Genomic DNA, 21032 nt, shown 5'->3' on the forward strand with positions numbered 1-21032 from the left:
GACCAGTAGGAAGAGGGGGCGGGGCTGGAGGACCGAGCGGGAGCGGCAGGTCCTCCAACCAATCACAGTGAACGAGGGGCGGGACTGGAGGACCGAGCGGGAGCGGCTGGTCCTCCAGCCAATCGGAGTGGATGAGGAGCGCGACCTGAAGCATGCGCAGTGCGGGTAATGGCGACGGACAGACGGCCGGTTTTATCTTGGAAGCGAGATCAATACGAGGTAGAGGGCGGTGCGCGGGGAGCGATGAATCCAGCGGGTGGGTGGAGAGACTTTGTAAACATGTTGTTCAAACCCAAACCCCGGAAATGAACTTCCCGGTCCCCCCCTTTGTACCAAATGGAGCGGCAGCTTGTAGTGTTAGACCCGGGCTGACTGCCGCCATTGAGGCTGCATGTGGGAGGCCGGCAGGGATTGTGATCGGAGAGGGAAGCCCTGACGTCACAATGGAATGGGTGAGAGTGTGATGTCACAATGGAATGGGTGAGAGTGTGAGGTCACAATGGAATGGGTGAGAGTGTGACGTCACAATGGAATGGTTGAGGGTGTGACATCACAATGGAAGGGGTGAGAGTTTTCCCATGTCAGTGGTGACATTCACGAGGGGTCATAGGTTCAAGGTGAGGGGGGGGAGGTTTAACACGCATATCAGAAGGACGTATTTTACACAGAGGGTGGTGGGGGCCTGGAATGCGCTGCCAGGCAAGGTGGTGGAGGCGGACAGACTGGGAACGTTTAAGACTTATCTAGATAGCCACATGAACGGAGTGGGAATGGAGGGATACAAAAGGATGGTCCAGTTTGGACCAGGGAGCGGCACGGGCTTGGAGGGCCGAAGGGTCTGTTCCTGTGCTGTATTATTCTTTGTTCTTTGGGGACAAGTGAATCACTCTGACTATAAAAAGTGTAAGAAAATACTGAAGAGTGAAATCAGGAGGACAAAAAGAGGGTCTGATATGGATCTGTCAGGTAAGATTAAAGAAAATTCCAAGAGGTTCTAAAGCTATATTAAGAGTAAAAGGGCGGCAAGAGAGAGAATAGATCCCCTTAAAAATCAGTCTGGCCATCTGTGTGTGGAGCCACAGGAGATGGGTGAGATTTTTAATGAATACTTCTCCTCTGTGTTTACTGCGGAGAGCACCATGGGTGCTAAAGAAATAAGGAAAACAAGTGGTGATGTCTTGGGCACACGCATGTTACTTGGGAGGAGGTATCTGCAGCCTTATAAAAGCAAATTACTGCGGATGCTGGAATCTGAAACCAAGAGAGAAAATGCTGGAAAATCTCAGCAGGTGTGGCAGCATCTGTAAGGAGAGAAAAGAGCTGATGTTTCTTGTCTAGATGACCCTTTATCAAAGCTCTGAAACATCAGTTCTTTTCTCTCCACACAGATGCTGCCAGACCTGCTGAGAATGGGGAGAGACTGTGTGGGATGGAGATTTACAGCTTTTGGGGAATGAGAGAGGAAAGAATGTTCCATAGAAATTGTCTGTTCTGAATTTCTATCCTGTACTGACACTGATGACTTTTGGAAACTCATTTTACAGGATATTGAAAGAGGAATCACAGGCTGAAATCTCAAATGTCACGTCTCGACGTGACAGAATCATATTCCTTGGGACCTCAATATCATCGGACTTTGAATCCAGAAGGAGAAATGATTGTCCAGTCTGTGGATTTGAAAAGATTTGAAATGTCAGTGTGAGTGAAAAAGCATCAACACTCTGCCACACTCGAGTGAGTGTGTTCCGATGCACTGACTAAAGAGCTTTAACCAGTTACACAGTCTGAATAAATGTCACATCATTCACAGTGGGGAGAGACTGTAATCTTGTTCTGTGTGTGGACGAAGTTTCAACTAATTGTCCACTCAAGAGAGAGGGAAGGACACCTGCACCATGGAGAAACCATGGAAATGTGCGGACTGTGGGAAGGGATACAGATCCCCATCAGAGCTGGAAACTCATCGGCGCAGCCACACTGGGGAGAGGCCGTTCATCTGCTCTCAGTGTAGGGAGGGATTTAATCAGTTATCCCACCTGCAGTCACACCAGCGAGTTCACACTGAGGAGAGGCCATTCACCTGCTCTCAGTGTGGGAAGGGATTCATTCAGTTATCCAGCCTGCAAACACACCAGCAAGTTCACACTGGAGAGAGGCCATTTACCTGCTCTCAGTGTGGGAAGGGATTCACTCGGTCATTCCACCTGCAGAGACACCAGCGAGTTCACACTGGGGAGAGGCCATTCAACTGCTCTCAGTGTGGGAAGAGATTCACTCGGTCATTCCACCTGCAGAGGCACCAGCGAGTTCACACTGGGGAGAGGCCATTCAACTGTTTTCAGTGTGGGAAGGGATTCACTCAGTCATCCAACCTGCGGACACACGAACGAGTTCACACTGGGGAGAGACCGTTCACCTGCTCTCAGTGTGGGCAAGAATTCACTCAGTCAGCCGACCTGCAGAGACACCAGCTACGTCACACAGGGGAAAGGCCGTTCACCTGCTCTCAGTGTGGGAAGGGATTCACTCAGTCATCCCACCTGCGGATACACCAGCGAGTTCACACTGGGGAGAAACCATTCACCTGCTCTCAGTGTGGGAAGGGATTCACTCAGTCATCTGACCTACGGACACACCAGCGAGTTCACACAGGAGAGAGGCCGTTCACCTGCTCTCAGTGTGGGAAGGGATTCACTCGGTCAACCCACCTGCAGAGACACCAGCGAGTTCACACTGGGGAGAAACCATTCACCTGCTCTCAGTGTGGGAAGGGATTCACAAACTCATCTGACCTGCTGACACACCAGCGAGTTCACACAGGGGAGAGGTCGTTCACCTGCTCTCAGTGTGGGAAGGGATTCACTCGGTCAACCCACCTGCGGACACACCTGCGAGTTCACACTGGGGAGAAACCATTCACCTGCTCTCAGTGTGGGAAGGGATTCACTCAGTCATCTGACCTGCGGATACACCAGCGAGTTCACACTGGCGAGAGACCATTCACCTGCTCTGTGTGTGGGAAGGGATTCAGAGTTTCATCCCACCTGCTGAGACACCAACAAGTTCACGAGTGATTCCAGGGGTTGGATTCTGCTGTTATTGTTTCTGCTCTCAATTACATCCAGGACTGCATTTTGTTCATTCTCACAGTTGGTCAATGGGGAGGGTCAGAGGGTTTCTTTGTGCTGGACTGGCCGGTCTCAGCCTCCAGTGGGCTGATGCTCTTTGAGTCTTTTTGCGAATACCTGGTTTCAAATGTCACAAGGATCACAGAGTGACAGGGTGTTAGGAAGTTTAGAGATATTTAGTCAGAAGAAAACAGAGGTTGGCAGTGCAAAGGTACCTTTCTGAATGGAGGGCTGTGACAAGTGACATTCCTCAGGGATCAGTGCTGGGACTTTTGCTGTTTGTAATATATAAAGAACAAAGAACAGTACAGCACAGGAAACAGGCCCTTCGGCCCTCCAAGCCTGTGCCGCTCCTTGGTCCAACTAGACCAATCGTTTGTATCCCTCCATTCCCAGGCTGCTCATGTGACTATCCAGGTAAGTCTTAAACGATGTCAGCGTGCCTGCCTCCACCACCCTACTTGGCAGCGCATTCCAGGCCCCCACGACCCTCTGTGTAAAAATCGTCCCTCTGATATCTGAGTTATACTTCGCCCCTCTCAGCTTGAGCCCGTGACCCCTCGTGATCGTCACCTCCGACCTGGGAAAAAGCTTCCCACTGTTCACCCTATCTATACCCTTCATAATCTTGTACACCTCTATTAGATCTCCCCTCATTCTCCGTCTTTCCAAGGATAAATGATTTGGAGGAAAATGTAACTGGTTTGATTGGTAAGTTTGTGGACGATACAAAGGTTGGTGGAATTGCGGATAGCGATGGGGACTGGCAGAGGATACAGCAGGATATAGAGCAGTTGGAGACTTGGGCGGAGAGATGGCAGATGAAGTTGAATCCGGACAAATGTGAGATAATGATGGGAAATATACAGTAAATGGCAGAACCCTTAAGAGTATACATAGGCAGAGGGATCTGGGTGTACAGGTACACAGGTCATTGAAAGTGGCAACGCAGGTGGAGAAGGTAGTCAAGAAGGCATACGGCATGCTTGCCTTCATCGGCCGGGACATTGAGTTTAAAAATTGGCAAGTCATGTTGCAGCTTTATAGAACCTTAGTTAAACCCCACTTGGAATCTCGTGTTCAATTCTGGTCACCACAGTACCAGAAGGATGTGGAGGCTTTGGAGAGGGTACGGAAAATATTTATCAGGATGTTGCCTGGTATGGAGGGCATTAGCTATGAGGAGAGGTTGGAGAAACTTGGTTGGTTCTCAGTGGAACGAAGGAGGTTGAGGGGGGCGACCTGATAGAAGTCTCCAAGATTATGAGGGTCATGGACAGAGTGGATAGTCAGACGCTTTTTCCCAGGGTGGAAGAGTCAGTTAAGAGGGGCATAGGTTTAAGGTGCGAGGGGCAAGGTTTAAAGGAGATGCACAAGGCAGGTTTTTTACACAGAGGGTGGTGGGTGCCTGGAACTCGTTGCCGGGGAAGGTAGTGGAAGCAGATACGATAGTGACTTTGAAGATGTGTCTTGACAAATATATGAATAGCATAGGAATAGAGGGATATGGTCCCCGTAAAGGTAGGGGGTTTTAGTTCAGACGGGCAGCATGGTTGCTGCAGGCTTGGAGGGCCAAAGGGCTTGTTTCTGTGCTGTAATTTTCTTTGTTCTGTTTGGAACACCCCAAATGCCCATCCAATTTCCTTTTTAATTGTTTATTGTCTCCACTTCCTCCACCCTCATAGACAGCGAGTTTCAGGTCATTACCATTCGCTGCATCAGAATATTCTTCCTCACATCTCCCCACCGCCCCCCGCTCCCCCCCCACTCCCTCCCCCCCCCCACTCCCTCCCCCCCAGTCCCTCCCCCCCCAGTCCCTCCCCCCACTCCCTCCCCCCCCACTCCCTCCCTCCCCCCCCCCCCCCCCCCCCCCACTGCCCCCCGCTGCATCTCTGACCCAAAACAAGAAATCTGTGTCCCCCTCATCCTTGTCCCATCAGCGAATGGGAACAGCTTTTCTTTGTCCACCTTATCTAAACCTGTCAGAATCTTGTCCACCTCTATCAAATCTCCCCTCAACCTCCTTTGCTCCAAGGAGAACAACCCCCGCCTGACATCGACAATAAAGAACAAACTAACAGAATATGTTACTGTCTGAAATCAAATGGGAATGTTTAATTTCTGTTTTAAAGATATTGTGAATATATTGTCCTGGACAATAAAGGAATTGGAATAACTCACCTTGGGTGTGGTTGAATGGAATATATCAATCTGATATCCACCTACAGTCCAGTGAAAGTCTGGAATATGTACAAAGAACAATACAGCACAGGAACAGGCCCTTCAGCCCTCCAAGCCTGCACTGATCATGTGTTCCTAACTTGACCATCCGTTTGTATCCCTCTATTCCCAGTCTGTTCATGTGGCTATCTAGATAAGTCTTAAATGATCCTAGCGTGTCTGCCTCAACCACCTTGCTTGGTAGTGCATTCCAGGCCCCCACCACCCTCTGTGTAAAATACGTCCCCCACATATCTGTATTGAACCTTGCCCCCCTTCCCTTGAACTTGTGACCCCTTGTGTTTGTCATTTCTGACCTGGGAAAAAGCTTCCAACTGTTCACCCTATCTATGCCCTTCATAATGTTATAAACTTCTATTAGGTCGCCCCCTCAACCTCCGTCTTTCCAGGGAGAACAACCCTAGTTTACTCAATCTCTCCTCATAGCGAATACCCTTCATACCAGGCAACATCCTGGTAAACCTTTTCTGCACTCTCTCCAAAGCCTCCACGTCCTTCTGGTAGTGTGGCGACCAGAACTGGACGCAGTATTCCAAATGTGGCCTAACCAACGTTCTATATAACTGCAACATCATATGCCAACTTTTATACTCTGTGCCCCGTCCACTAAAGGCAAGCATGCCATATGCCTTCTTCACCACCTTTTCCACCTGGGCTGCCACCTTTAAGGATCTGTGGACTTGCACACCCAGATCCCTCTGCGTGTCTATACTCCTGATGGTTCTGCCATTTATTGTATAGCTCCCCCCTGCATTAGATCTACAAAATGCATCACTTTGAATTTATCTGGATTAAATTCCATCTGCCATTTCTCGGCCCAATTTTCCAGCCTATCTATATCCTGCTGTATTCTCTGACAATGTTCATCACTACCCGCAACCCCAGCAATCTTTGTGTCGTCCGCAAACTTACTAATCAGACCAGCTACATCGTCTTCCAAATCATTTATATATATCACAAACAGCAGAGGTCCCAGTACAGAGCCCTGCGGAACACCACTAGTATCTGTCTGTATCTTTAAGACCTGGCTGGTTGTAGAGATTCGCATTCTAATCAGTATTCTGTAATTTGATTTTATGTCTCTGTGCACTGTTTGAGAGCAGATTTCCACTCCATCTGACAAAGGAGCAGCGCTCCGAAAGCTTATGGTATTTGCTACCAAATAAACCTGTTGGACTTTAACCTGGTGTTGTAAAACTCTTACTGTGTTCACCCCAGTCCAACGCCGGCATCTCCACATCATGAACACAACTAGTCACAGACCTCCAATCAGAAAAAGACCCCTCCACTGCTACCCTCTCTTCTATGGCCAAGCCAGTTCTGTACCCATCTCGCGAGTTCACCTTTGATCCCGTGAGATTTAACCTTTTGCACCAGCCTGCCATGAGGGACCTTGTCAAACGCTTTACTAAAATCCATGTAGACGACATCCACGGCCCTTCCCTCATCAATCATTTTTGGCACCTCCTCAAAAAACTCAACCAAATTTGCGAGGCATGACCTCCCTTGTACAAAACCATGTTGTCTATCGCTAATGAGATTATTCAGTTCTAAATGTGTATAGATCCTATCTCTAAGAATCTTCTCCAACAATTTCCCTACCACGAACATCAAGCTCACTGGCCTATAATTACCCTTGCTACCTTTCTTAAATAACGGGACCACATTTGCTATCCTCCAATCCTCTGGGACCTCACCTGTGTCCAATGAAGAAACTAAGATTTCTGTTAGAGGCCCAGCAATTTCATCTCTTGTCTCTCTCAGTAACTGGAAGTCCCTTCCTAACAGCACTGTGGGTGTACGTACACCTCAGGCATTTCAGCAGTTCAAGAAGGCACCCTTGGGGTTGGGGTTGACCATGGCCAAGGCAGCTACATACAGCCACATATTCTGTTATAATTGAAGGACTGCAGATTGAATGTGAGGCATTGTGGGACTGGACTATCTTGACCATATTCCTGTGACTGCCCGGAAACTCATGTGTCTATTTTAGTTTATAATTGAGGATTTCTGGGAATAAGTTAAATGGGGAAATATTAAGCACAGCCTGGAGGAATTTGGAATAACTGAGTATTTTATCCCCAGATAAAGAACAAAGATTTTGCCGGTGTTTGGGAGTAACGTGTTTGGGATTTTAAATCAACAAAAGATGTTGCCTCGAACATCAGTCTTTGTAAGTTGGCTTAAAAAAGGTTAAGTTATAATGAAGGATCTTGTATCTTATTTTAATCAAGGAGTTGTGAGCTTGTAGTGCTCTGTCGCTTTAAGAAGCTATAGCTGCGAGAGAGAATGCTGAGGATTCATTGTTTGAAATTTACGAGCTGTGAGAATCTATGTGTTTTGTTTGTTTTCTGTGGATGTTTGTAGATGTGTTTTATTATTGTTTTGGGCTACATTTGTTAAGGTTTATCTTTCTGGGGAATTAACCTTACCTTGAGTCTTTAATTAAAGGCATTTTTGGAAGTTTAAAAACAGGATCACAAGAACGCTTAAGTAATTTTGATTATTGTTGTTGTAAAGCACATGCTAAGTTTCTCTGTTTGTGTATGGATGATATTTGTGGGTTGAATGCTTCAAGCTTTCAGGTTTTCTGTCTGTGATTTAAATCAAACATATTTTTTAAAAAGGAAGTGTGATTCATAAAACTTTTTTTGTTCAGAAGTTATGAACCTGGAGCCATATTTACTGTCCAGAGACAGGATTCCAGGATATTTTACGAAACGTGGGAATTTTAATCCGGAAACAATTCACCCATGTGAGAATGAGAGTTTTAATTTGTAATAGTTATTTAAAATTTGACACATGTGAAATGATTCTGACCAATCCTGTGTTGGATTGATCTTGGGTTAAACTTCCTGTCAGGTCCAAAGATTTATTCCTGATGCAAGTAACACAAAGAAAAGGAAAATTCTGGAATTGGATACTGAAGAAAAGAGTTTGAAAAGAGAGAGTATTAAATAGAAATGTTCCCAGACTGAAGGAGGAAAAATATACAGATGGGTACACGTAAGATGGTTGCCTGGCACACAAACAGTCACCTGGGAAAGAAACATTAAACGGACACTGACTTTCAGTACAAACAGCCACCTGAGATTAAAACATAAAGGACAGACAGCTATCCAAAGTTAAACATGCAGGAATCAAATCCTACAGGAAGCCAGCCAGGGCTTAAAGATAAGGACAATAGGGATAGATAATAAAATAACGACAGGTGGGATCAGGAATACATAACTGCAGGGAAACCAATTACTGTAAACTACTGTATGAATGGACCGAAACTAAAGTCATTGATCATCACTGACGTAGGAAATGTATCCATTCATAGAACAATGCGATGTTAACATGCTTATGTCTGTATTTGTCGATAACGATGTGTTTAATGATCAATCACCTACTTGATTACAATGATGTGATAATGGCTAGATGTCCGGTCCATCTATTGTGTAAAGGGTATAAAGATGGACCGCTCCTATTGTCTCATTGAGAGAAGGTAGCTGTCAAGAAGCACTGCGGAGTGCCAGTGCCTTTTCTCCACGAAGCTTCGTTAAATAAAACTGTATTGTTGAAACCTTCAAGCCTGACTCACAAGTGGCATTTTTCCCACAACACAGACCATGTGGTCATTAGATTAAAACAAAGGAACGGTGCTGACGTCCAGTTGAGAACTTTTAATCCACCCCATTTCTAACTAAGGGAGTCTATGTACAAAGAAAGCCCAAGAAAGACCCCCCAAGGGGGGTCTGGAAAGCATCATGATGGGGGCACCTGTCCATGAGATGATCACAAAGCCCCATAATGCCCAGATACTAATTTTATTGAACCTATAATGTATGTAATCTATCACCATTCTGATTGGATTGTGTCCAGCCGGGATGAGCTGAGTAACTGTATAAGAATTGATGATATTCTTTGTTGGGTGGAGTTGCACATGGTCAGCCCCTGTGGCTTCTCCTCGCTGGCGTAACTCAATAAACTGTTTGTCGATTGAATCAGGCACAACACACTGGGTACAGCTTGCTGGGTGACAAACACAGGACAGACTTGTTCTCTCTATCCAGGACATGTCTCTGTCATAAACCCTGACACAAGACATTTCTAAACCGGATAAGGTTGGATCTTATGACCTGGACTTTAACCAAATGTCTGAGTGAAGGTTAAACAGGCTCGAGAGGGAAAATCACTTTAGACAGGAAAGAGTTTTTCAAAGTGATCCGTGCTGGATTCAGACAGACACCAAACACTTTGACTGGATCCAGAGGAGTGAGATCCGAAGAGACCGTCACCTCCAGCTGCAGAGATCAGCTTCATCCGTCCGAGTGTCTGATCTGGGACCAGGAAACCATTCCGGGGAGACTGTCACCTCCAAACACAGAGCTCAGCATCCCGCTGATCCGGGATCAGTAAACTGTTCTCACTTGTTATGGGTCATTTGTCTTGTCTGCCTATTTAACTGATGTACCATTTTTTTTTAAAAATTGATTTATTACTGTCACATGTATTAGTAAACAGTGAAAAGTACTTTTTCTTGCGCTATACAGACAAAGCATGACGTTAATAGAGAAGGAAAAGAGAAGGTACCAAATGTAGTCTTACAACCATAGCTCGGGTGCAGAGAAACGTCAACTTAACGTAAGTTAGGTCCATTCAAAAGTCTGACAGCAGCAGGGAAGAAGCTGCTCTTGAGTCGGTTGGAAGGTGACCTCAGATTTTTGTATTTTTTCCCTGACTGAAGGAGGAAAAGAGTATGTCTGGGGTGTGTGGGGTCCTTGATTATGCTGGCTGCTTTGCCGAGGCAGAGGGAAGTGTAGACAGAGTCGATGGATGGGAGGCTGGTTTGCGTGATAGACTGGGTTTCAGACACAACCCTTTGGAGTTTATTGTGGTCTTGGTCAGAGCAGGAGCCATATCAAGCTGTAATACATTCTCAGAGGATGCTTTCTATGGTGCAGCTGTAAATGTTGGTGAGAGTCGTAGCAGACATGCGAATTTCCTTAGCCTCCTGAGAAAGTAGAGGCGTTGGTGGGCTTTCTTAACTGTAGCGTCAGCATGGAGGGACCAGGACGGGTTGTTGGTGATCTGGACACCTAAAAACTTGAAGCTTTCATAACTGTTGCTTCTGAATAAAATGTTTCAAAATCACCAATGACACCGACCCCCTTTTTGGGTAATCTCTGACTCCTGGACTAAAATCTTAGTTTCCAGCATTCACCGTTGTTTTTCCTGACTCTAAACCCAGTTGTAAAGGAGCTTCTGTTCCATGTCTCGGAGCTCTGAACTGTGGAAGAGAGTGGCTGGAACACATTTCTTACACACCTTAGGATTAACCCATACATTCAGTCCTCAATATGATTAACAGCAGCAAAAGCAGCTGAATTCAACCCCTACAGACACTCATGAAGTTATTGGTGTCTCAGCATTTGCTGTAAGTCAGTGGATCTACTCCCGCACTCGGAACAGGTGAACAGTTTCTCCCCTGTATGAACTTGCTGGTGTATCATTTGACCATTGCAGAACTTTTAAAGTTCTGCTCCTAATCAAAACATATAAAATGTTTAATATCAGAGTGAATTTGCTGATGTTTCAGTAGGTTGTATGACTGAGTGAAGCCCTTCCCACACACACAGCAGGTGAACGGCCTCTCCCCAGTGTGAATTCGCTGGTGCATCATGAGACCATTGCTGCTTTTAAAGCTCTGCTCACAGTCAAAACATTGAAAAGGTTTTATATCGGAGTGAATTTGCTGGTGTTTCAGCAGGTGGTATGATTGAATGAAGTTCTTCCCACACACAGAGCAGGTGAATGGTCTCTCTCCAGTGTGAAGTCGCTGGTGTACAGTGAGTTCAGATGATCGCCTGAAGCCAGTCCCACAGTGAGAGCATCTGAAAGGTCTCTCGTCAGTGTGAACACGTTGATGACATGTCACTTCACCGGAGGTTTTAAAGCACTTCCCGCAGTCTGGACATTTAAAGGGTCTCTTGTCAGTGTGAACTCGCTGGTGTTTCTGCAGGTTGGATGTAGCAGTGAATCGCTTCCCACACAAGGAGCAGGTGAATGGCTTCTCCTCACTGTGAATGTGTTGGTGCCTCAGCAGATACTTTTTGCTTTTAAATGTTTTCTCACAGTCAGAACATTTGAAAGGAGTCTGATCAGTGTGAACATACTGGTGTGTCAGCAGGCTGGACGACTGAGTGAATCCCTTCCCACAGGTGGAGCAGATGAACGGCCTCTCCCCAGTGTGAGCGCGTCGATGCATTTCCAGATCAGAAGGGTAACTGTATCGTTTCCCACAATCCCCACATTTCCACAGTTTCTCCATGGTGCCGGTGTCCTTGTGTCTCTCCAGGTTGGACAATCAGTTGAAGACTTGTCCACACACAGAACCTGTGTACGGTTTCTCCCCGCTGTGAATGGTGTGGTGTTTTTTCAGGCCGTGTAACTGGTTGAAGCTCTTTCCACAGTTGGTTCACTGGAACACCCTCACTCAGGTGTGTGTGTGTCTCGGTGCTTTTCCAGTCACACTGATGTTTTAAACCTTTTCCCACAGACAGAACAGGCGGACATTTCTCCTTTCACATTCAAAGGCCAATGATATTCAGGTTCTAAAGAATGATGGTGGTGAGCTAGTTTCTTGAACCGCAATAAGTCCTGGGGTGTAAGTGCACCAACAGTGCTATTTGGAATGAAATTTCAGGATTTTGTGCCAGTAACAGTGAAGGATGGTCAAAAATATTTCAAAGTCAGGGTGGTGAAGAATTGGAGGTGAACTTCCAGGAGACGGTGTTCTTGGATCAAGGGAAAACATCACAGATGGTGCTTTCAAACAGGGACTTTACAGCTCTGAAAATCTGCAACACAGCCCAGATATTTAAGAGCTAGCCAGTTATAGAGTTTGTTAAGATCAGCAGGAGCAAGCCAAATATTATCAGATTATCAGTATCAAATGTGATTAACAGCAGCAAAAATAACAGAATCCAACTAGTACAGTTACTTATGAATTCGCTGGTGTGTCAGCAGGTTAGATGGCTGAGTGAATCCTTTCCCACACACAGAGCAGGTGAATGGCCTCTCCCCAGTGTGAGTGCGTTGGTGTATCACTAGGTTAAAGGACTTTATGAATCCCTTCCCACACATGGAGCAGGTGAATGGCCTCTCCCCTGTGTGAGTTCGCTGGTGTATCAGCAGGTTGGATGGGTGAGTGTATTCCTTCCCACATACAGAGCACGTGAACGGTTTCTTCCCCGAATGAACTCTCTGGTGGGCAATGAGATTGGGTGAAGACCTGAACCTCTTTCCACAATTGGTGCAGCTGAACGGCCTCTCCTCACTGTGGGTTTGCTGGTGTTCCAGCAGATGGGAGGATCGAGTGAATCCCTTCCCACACTCGGAACAGCTGAATGGTCTCTCCCCGGTGTGAACTCGCTGGTGTGCAGTGAGGTTGGATGAAGACTTGAACCTCTTTCCACAGGAAGTGCAGCTGAACGGCCTCTCCTCAGTGTGAGTTTGTTGATGTGACTGGAAACAGGACAACTGAGTGAATCCTTTCCCACACACAAAGCAGGTGAATGGCTTCTCCCGAGTATGAATGCGTCGATGATTTTCCAACAGGGATGGATACTTGAAACCTTTACCACATTCCTCACATTTCCATGGTTTCTCCATGTTGTCGGTGTCCTTGTGTCTCTCCAGGTTGGATGATCAGATGAAACCTTGTCCACACACACAACACGTGTACAGTTTCTCCCTGCTGCAAATGGTGTGATGTTCTTTCAGGCTGTGCAAAGCTCTTTCCAGTCAGTTCACTGGAACACTCTCAGTTGGGTGTGTGTGTGTGTCTCAGTGCTTTCCCAGTCACACTGACGTTTGAAAACTTTTCCCACAGACAGAACAAACATTTCTCATCCACAGTGTAAGGTTGATGATATTCAGATCCTGATGAATCAAGTGATTCTGTTAAAACTTGATGTGATGTTTGGTCTGAGACTTTTGTCTGCAAATTCTCCCTTCTAACACCCTGCAAAAGAAATTCAGGAAAATGATATGAAGTATGGATAGAAACTCCGAACAGACAATTCTTGTTTCTCTGGAACATTTTTCCTCTCTTGTTCCCCCAAATCTGTAAATCCCCGTCACACACACTCTCCCTCCTCCCTGGGCTGAAATCCAAATGTGGAAATGCCGACGTTGGACTGGGGTAAACACAGTAAGAAGTTTAACAACACCAGGTTAAAAGGCCATTCACCTGTGTGTCTATTTAACCTGATGTTGTTAAACTTCTTACTGAAATCCAAACCCATCTCACCATTTAATCATAGAAACCCTACAGTGCAGAAGGAGGCCATTCAGCCCATCGAGTCTGCACTGACCACAATCCCACCCAGGCCCTACCCCCACATATTTACCCGCTAATCCCTCTCACCTACTCATCTCAGGATTCTAAGGGGCAATTTTTAGCATGGCCAATCAACCTAAGCCGCACATCTTTGGACTGTGGGAGGAAACCGGAGCACCCGGAGGAAACCCACGCAGACATGGGGAGAATGTGCAAACTCCACACAGACAGTGGCCCAAGCCAGGAATCGAACCCAGGTCCCTGGAGCTGTGAAGCAGCAGTGCTAACCATTGTGCTACCGGTCCACTCCCAGTTTTCTCCCTCCCTCTCCTCTGTCTGGGTTCAGTTCTCCAGCTCCTGTCTGCAGACTGACAATAAAACCAATGGGTCTTATTGGGGGTGTTGGAGCCTCCAGCGGGTGTTTGTGAATCCTCCCCGCCCACCTCCCAGGGTTTCCTTCCTTCCCAGAGATCAGAGTCCTCATTGATTTGAGGCCAAAGTGTAACCTCTTATTTATTGTCCCCCTCCCCCATCCTCTGATGTGAACCATCCTCCAGTGGCTGAGCCAGGATGGGGCCGTTAACCTGGGCCTGTTCCCGGGAGGGAGGGAGGGAGAAGCCCCGCAGCTGCAAACCAGGGAGCTGACAATGATTCTGATGGGTTTGCGGATCCACAAAGTGTTTCCAAATCCTCCCAGCCACCGCCTAACGCTGACTCCGCTTCTCCGGGACAAACAAGCGCCAAGGACAGCAATGACACTGCGCATGCTCCACATCACAATGCTTGGGGACTGATTGACGGCAGCTCCGGACCAATAGGAAGAGGGGGCGGGGCTGGAGGACCAAGCGGGAGCGGCTGGTCCTCCAACCAATCGGAGTGAATGAGGGGCGGGGCTGGAGGACCGAGCGGGAGTGGCTGGTCCTCCAACCAATCGGAGTGAATGAGGGGCAGGAAGTGCGGGTAATGGCGACGGACAGACGGCCGGTTTTATCTTGGAAACGAGATCAATACGAGGTAGCGGGCGGCGTGCGGGGAATGATAAATGTGGCGGGTGGGTGGAGAGACTTTGTAAACATGTTGTTCAAACCCAAACCCCGGAAATGAACTTCCCGGTCCCCCCCTTTGTACCAAATGGAGCGGCAGCTGGTAGTGTTAGACCCGGGCTGACTGCCGCCATTGAGGCTGCATGTGGGAGGCCGGCAGGGATTGTGATCGGAGAGTGAAGCCCTGACGTCACAATGGGATGGGTGAGAGTGTGAGGTCACAATGGAATGGGTGAGAGATTGACGTCACAATGGAATGGGTGGGAGTGTGACGTCACAATGGAATGGGTGAGGGTGTGACATCACAATGGAATGGGTGAGGGTGTGACATCACAATGGAATGGGTGAGGGTGTGACGTCACATGGAATGGGTGAGAGTGTGACGTCACAATGGAATGGGTGAGGGTGTGACGTCACAATGAAATGGGTGAGGGTGTGATGTCACAATAGAATGGGTGAGGGTTCCAGATGAGCTGAGACTGGGCTGGAGTCGGGCGATGGCACTGACATGTGGCCCGGTGGCACAGTGGTTAGTGCAGCTGCCTAACAGCGCCAGGGACCCGGGTTCAATTCCAGCCTCGGGTCGCTGTCTGTGCAGAGTTTCTACATTCTCCCCGTGTCTGCGTGGGTTTCCTCCGGGTGTTCCGGTTTCCTTCCACAGTCCAAGGATGTGCCGGTTCGACGGATTGGCCATGATAAATTGCCACTTGGTATCAGGGGGATTAACAGGTAAATATGTGGATAGGGCCTGGATGGGATTGTTGTCGGTGCAGGCTCGATGGGCTGAATGGCCTCCTTCTATACTGTATTTTATTATTCATTACTTTTAATTAATTACTATTAATGCTTCTATGAATGAAGGTGGTCTTGATGATGATGTGGACATGTGGCTGGAAGCTCATCTTGGGATGAACTATTTCACCCTGGTTGTCAACAGTGTGGTTCAGCCTCAGACAGTTGCCAGGAGGAGAGATAAAGTTGTTGGCGAGGGAGTGGAGTTTGTAGTGGGGACTGAACACAATGGGTTCAGTCTTCCCAGTATTTATATGAAATAAATTTCTGTTCTTTCAGTACTGGATGTCAGACAAGTCAGGATGGTGTGTGGGTTGGAGAGGAGCTTGGAGCTCATGGTGTTCACAGGGTTTGGAAATTCTGTCAAAGTTCCTGTTGAGTTGTAGATGTATAAAATCTCTCTCCTCACCTCCGGCCTCTCCTACTTCTCTCTGTTTCCACTCAGAGTGTGGAGATGCCGGCGTTGGACTGTGGTAAGCACAGTAAGAAGTCTCACAACACCAGGTGAGAATCCATTGATATGGATGGAGATTTACAACTTTTTGGGAATGAAATAGGAAAGAATGTTCTATAGAAACTAGAATTGTCTGCTCTGAATTTCTATCCTATACTGATTGTGATGACTTTTGCAAACTCATTTCACAGGATTTTCAATGAGGAATCACAGGCAAAAATCTCAACGCCACGTCTAGACAGAGTCATATTCCTTGGGATCTGAATATCTTGTAATATGGAACTGTAGCTACGTTATATATTTCCAGACATCTCTTCCCTCAGAGGGTTGTGAGTCTTTTGGATTTCTCTTCTACAGGGACCAGTGGAGGCTGAGATTCATTGAATATATTCCAGTTAGACAGATCTTTGACTGACAAGGGTGTCAAGGGTTATGGGGAAAAGAAGATTTTGGAGCAAAAGCTAATATGTGGGGGGATTTCTTCACTGAAGGGTGTGGTAAAGCTTTGGAATTCTCAACCCCTGAGGACAGTGAAGCCTCAGTCATTAACTATTTTCAAGAGCGAGATTGATTGGTTTCTAGATATTGAAGGTATCAAGGGACATGGGTTTAGTGCGGGGAGAATGATGCTGAGGTAGATGAACGAATTATCTCATTGAATAGTTTAAAAGGCTCGATGGGCCAAATGGCCGACTGCAGCTCCTATTTGTTCTGGTCTCTGTGTCCAGGACAGGAAGCAGTGAGCATGGATCTGTCAATCAGCCTCAATCAGCACCTTCAGGAGAATTGGGAGGGTGAATATTAGATACAGCAGAGTGAGAATGGAGGGAGAGTGTGTGGGATGGAGATTTACAGCTTTTTGGGACTGAAATAGGAAAGAATGTTCCATGGAAACTAGAATTGCGTGTTCTGAATTTCTATCCTGTACTGACACTGATGACCTTTGTAAACTCGTTTTACAGGATATTGAAAGAGGAATCACAGACTGAAATCTCAAACGTCACGTCTAGATCTGACAGAGTTATATTCCTTGGGAGCTGAATATCATCGGCCTTTGAATCTAGAAGGAGAAATGGTTGTCCGGTCTGTCGATTTGAAAAGATTTCAAACATCAGTGTAACTGGACAAGCACCAACACACTGCCACACTCGAGTGAGAGTCTTCCAGTGCACTGACTAAAGAGCTTCAACCAGTTACACAGCCTGAATAAATATCACACCATTCACAGCAGGGAGAGACTGTACCCGTGTTCTGTGTGTGGACAAGGCTTCAACTGATTGTCCACCTAAGACAGAGGCAAGGACACCTGCACCATGGAGAAACCATGGAAATGTGCAGACTGTGGGAAGAGATACAGAGTCCCATCTCTGCTGGAAGCTCATCGGCGCAGCCACACTGGGGAGAGACCATTCACCTGCTCTCAGTGTGGGAAGGGATTCACTCGGTCATCTGACCTGCAGACACACCAGCGAGTTCACACTGGGGAGAGACCGTTCACCTGCTCTCAGTGTGGGGAGGGATTCACTCAGTCATCCCACCTGCAGAGACACCAGCGAGTTCACACTGGAGAGAGACCATTCACCTGCTCTCAGTGTGGGGAGGGATTCACTCAGTCATCCAGCCTGCAGGCACACCAGCGAGTTCACACTGGGGAGACGCCATTCAGCTGCTCTCAGTGTGGGAAGGGATTCACTTGTTCATCCCACCTGCGGAGGCACCAGCGAGTTCACACGGGGGAGAGACCATTTACGTGTTCTCAGTGTGGGGAGGGATTCACTCAGTCATCCAGCCTGCGGACACACCAGCGAGTTCACACTGGGGAGAGGCCATTCAGCTGCTCTCAGTGTGGGAAGGGATTCACTTGTTCATCCAGCCTGCAGACACACCAGCGAGTTCACACTGGGGAGAGACCATTCAGCTGTGCTCAGTGTGGGAAGGGATTCACTCAGTTATCCAACCTGCAGAAACACCAGCGAGTTCATACTGGGGAGAGACCGTTCAGCTGCTCTCAGTGTGGGGAGGGATTCACTTGTTCATCCAGCCTGCAGACACACCAGCGAGTTCACACTAGGGAGAGACCATTCAGCTGCTCTCAGTGTGGGGAGGGATTCTGTGATCCATCCAGTCTGCGGAGGCACCAGCGAGTTCACACTGGGGAGAGACCATTCACCTGCTCTGATTGTGGCAAGGGATTCAGTCAATCATCCAACCTGGTAAAGCACCAGCGAATTCACACTGGGGACAGGCCATTCACCTGCTCCGTGTGTGGGAAGGGATTCACTCAGTCACCTCACCTGCTGAAACACCATCATGTTCACGAGTGACTGCAAGGACTGAATTTTGCTGTTAATCTCATCGAGGTCCCAACCATTTTCATTGGTGTCTGTTTCTGCTGATGTTAATAAACCCTGGCCCAGTTGTAAGATTTGTATTGTGGATTGTCTTGTCTGAGTCCTGAACTCGGAAATAAAAACAAGAAGTGCTGTAAAAACTCAGCAGGTCTGACAGCATCTCTGGAGAGAGAAACAGAGCTAATGTTTTGACACTGAAGAAGAGTCACATTCAACTGGAAACATTAACTGTTCCTGTCTTTACAGATACTGTCAGACTTACTGAGATTTTGCAGCAGTTTTTAGAATGACGGTGAATAAAGAACAAAGAACAATACAGCACAGGAACAGGCCCTTTGGCCCTCCAAGCCCGCGCCGCTCCCTGGTCCAAACGAGACCATTCTTTTGTATCCCTCCATTCCCACTCCGTTCATGTGGCTATCTAGATAAGTCTTAAACGTTCCCAGTGTGTCCGCCTCCACCACCCTGCCTGGCAGCGCATTCCAGGCCCCCACCACCCTCTGTGTAAAATATGTCCTTCTGATATCCGTGTTAAACCCCCCCCCCGCCCTCACCTTGAACCTATGACCCCTCGTGAACGTCACCACCGACCTGGGGAAAAGCTTCCCAGCGTTCACCCTATCTATGCCTTTCATAATTTTATACACCTCTATTAGGTCACCCCTCATCCTCCGTCTTTCCAGTGAGAACAACCCCAGTTTACCCAATCTCTCCTCATAACTAAGCCCTTCCATACCAGGCAACATCCTGGTAAACCTCCTCTGTACTCTCTCTAAAGCCTCCACGTCCTTCTGGTAGTGTGGCGACCAGAACTGGGCGCAGTATTCCAAATGCGGCCGAACCAACGTTCTATACATCTGCAACATCAGACCCCAACTTTTATACTCTATGCCCCGTCCTATAAAGGCAAGCATGCCATATGCCTTCTTCACCACCTTCTCCACCTGTGACGTCGCCTTCAAGGATCTGTGGACTTGCACACCCAGGTCCCTCTGCGTATCTACACCCTTTATGGTTCTGCCATTTATCGTATAGCTCCTCCCTACATTATTCCTACCAAAATGCATCACTTCGCATTTATCAGGGTTGAACTCCACCTGCCATTTCTTTGCCCAGGACGAGAAGGGGGGATGTAATAACTGGAAATGAGAAAATGGCTGAGGCATTGAACAGGTATTTTGTGTCGGTCTTCACAGTGGAAGACACAAAGAACATGCCAAAAATTGATGACAGGAAGGCTATGGCAGGTGAGAACCTAGAAACTCTCATCACGAAAGAGGTAGTGTTGGGCAAGTTAATGGGGCGAAAGGTAGACAAGTCTCCTGGTCCTGATGGAATGCATCCCAGGGTAATAAAAGAGATGGCGGGAGAAATAGCAAATGCACTAGCGGTAATTTACCAAAATCCGCTGGACTCTGGGGTGGTTCCTGCAGATTGAAAACAGCAAATGTGACGCCACTGTTTAAAAAAGGAGGTAGACAAAAGGCAGGTAACTATAGGCCGGTTAGCTTCACTTCTGTAGTAGGGAAAATGCTTGAATCTATCATCAAGGAAGAAATAGCGAGACATCTGGATATAAATTGTCCCATTGATAAGACACAGCATGGGTTCATGAAGGACAGGTCATGTTTGACTAATTTGGTGGAATTCTTTGAGAACATTTCATGTGTAGTGGACAATGGGGAACTTGTGGATGTGGTGTATCTGGATTTCCAGAAGGCATTTGACAAGGTGCCGCACCAAAGACTGCTGCATAAGATAAAGGTGCAGTGTTATGGGTAATGTATTAGCATGGATAGAGGATTGGTTAACTAACAGAAAGCAAAGAGTGGGGGTAAGTGGGTGTTTTTCTGGTTGGCGATCAGTGACTAGTGGTGTGCCTCAGGGATCAGTGTTGGGACCGCAATTGTTTACGATTTACATAAATGATTTGGAGTTGGGGACTAAGTGTAGTGTGTCAAAATTCGCAGATGACACTATGCCTTATTCACTACCTGGAGAGAATTCAGAGATTGGTGTAAAACTGGGATCTGCTCCTAAATGAAAGGATCAATGTTTACTTTTGCCACTCTTTTTCGTTTTATATATTTGTAGAAACTTTTGCTTTCTGTTTTTATATTCTGAGCTAGTTTACTCTCATAATCCATCTTACCTTTCTTTATAGCTTTTTTCATGGCTTTCTGCTGACCTTTAAAGATTTCCCAATCCTCTCAGTTCCCACTTATCTTTGCCACTTTGTATGCATTTTCTTTCAATTTGATACCTCCTTTATATCCTTCGATATCCATGGCTGATTATCTCTTTTTCTACAGTCTTCCTTATCACTGGTATATACTTTTGCTGAGCACTGTGAAAGATTGCTTTGAAAATCCTCCACTGTTCCTCAATTGTCCCACCATAAAGCTTTTGTCCCAGTCTACCTCAGCCAACTCCTCCTTCATCCCTTTATAGTCTCCTTAGTTTAAGTACAAGACACTGGCATTGGATTTTACCTTCTCACGCTCCATCTGTATTTTAAATTCAACCAAGGAAGGAATTCAATTACCCATCCCTGCTGGAAACTCATCGACGCAGTCACACTGGGATGAGGCCATTCATCTGTCCCCAGTGTGGGAAGGGATTTGCTCACTCATCTACTCTGCTGAGACACCAGCAAATTCACACTGAGACGAGGCCATTCAATTGCTCTTGTGT

General features: G+C 47.0%; 2 protein-coding genes across 3 annotated transcripts; both read left to right on the forward strand.

The window, feature by feature from the left end:
• The first annotated feature begins 171 nt into the window (after positions 1 to 171).
• Positions 172 to 18423, forward strand: LOC144487782 (uncharacterized). Of its 2 annotated transcripts, none has more exons than XM_078205855.1 (2): positions 172 to 219; positions 16950 to 18423. In XM_078205855.1, the coding sequence occupies exon 2, from the start codon at positions 17301 to 17303 to the stop codon at positions 18309 to 18311; it is 1011 nt and encodes a 336-aa protein (XP_078061981.1). In that variant the 5' UTR covers positions 172 to 219; positions 16950 to 17300; the 3' UTR covers positions 18312 to 18423. The 2 variants fall into 2 exon arrangements, with proteins under 2 accessions (XP_078061981.1, XP_078061980.1); XM_078205854.1 differs by lacking the exon at positions 172 to 219 and adding an exon at positions 14632 to 14712.
• LOC144487781 (uncharacterized) lies at positions 1884 to 4869 on the forward strand. The gene has a single exon (XM_078205853.1). The coding sequence runs from the start codon at positions 1896 to 1898 to the stop codon at positions 3072 to 3074; it is 1179 nt and encodes a 392-aa protein (XP_078061979.1). The 5' UTR covers positions 1884 to 1895; the 3' UTR covers positions 3075 to 4869.
• Positions 18424 to 21032: the final 2609 nt, after the last annotated feature.

The sequence above is a fragment of the Mustelus asterias genome, unplaced genomic scaffold (assembly GCF_964213995.1).
Source record: "Mustelus asterias unplaced genomic scaffold, sMusAst1.hap1.1 HAP1_SCAFFOLD_1042, whole genome shotgun sequence".
Taxonomy (NCBI): domain Eukaryota; kingdom Metazoa; phylum Chordata; class Chondrichthyes; order Carcharhiniformes; family Triakidae; genus Mustelus; species Mustelus asterias.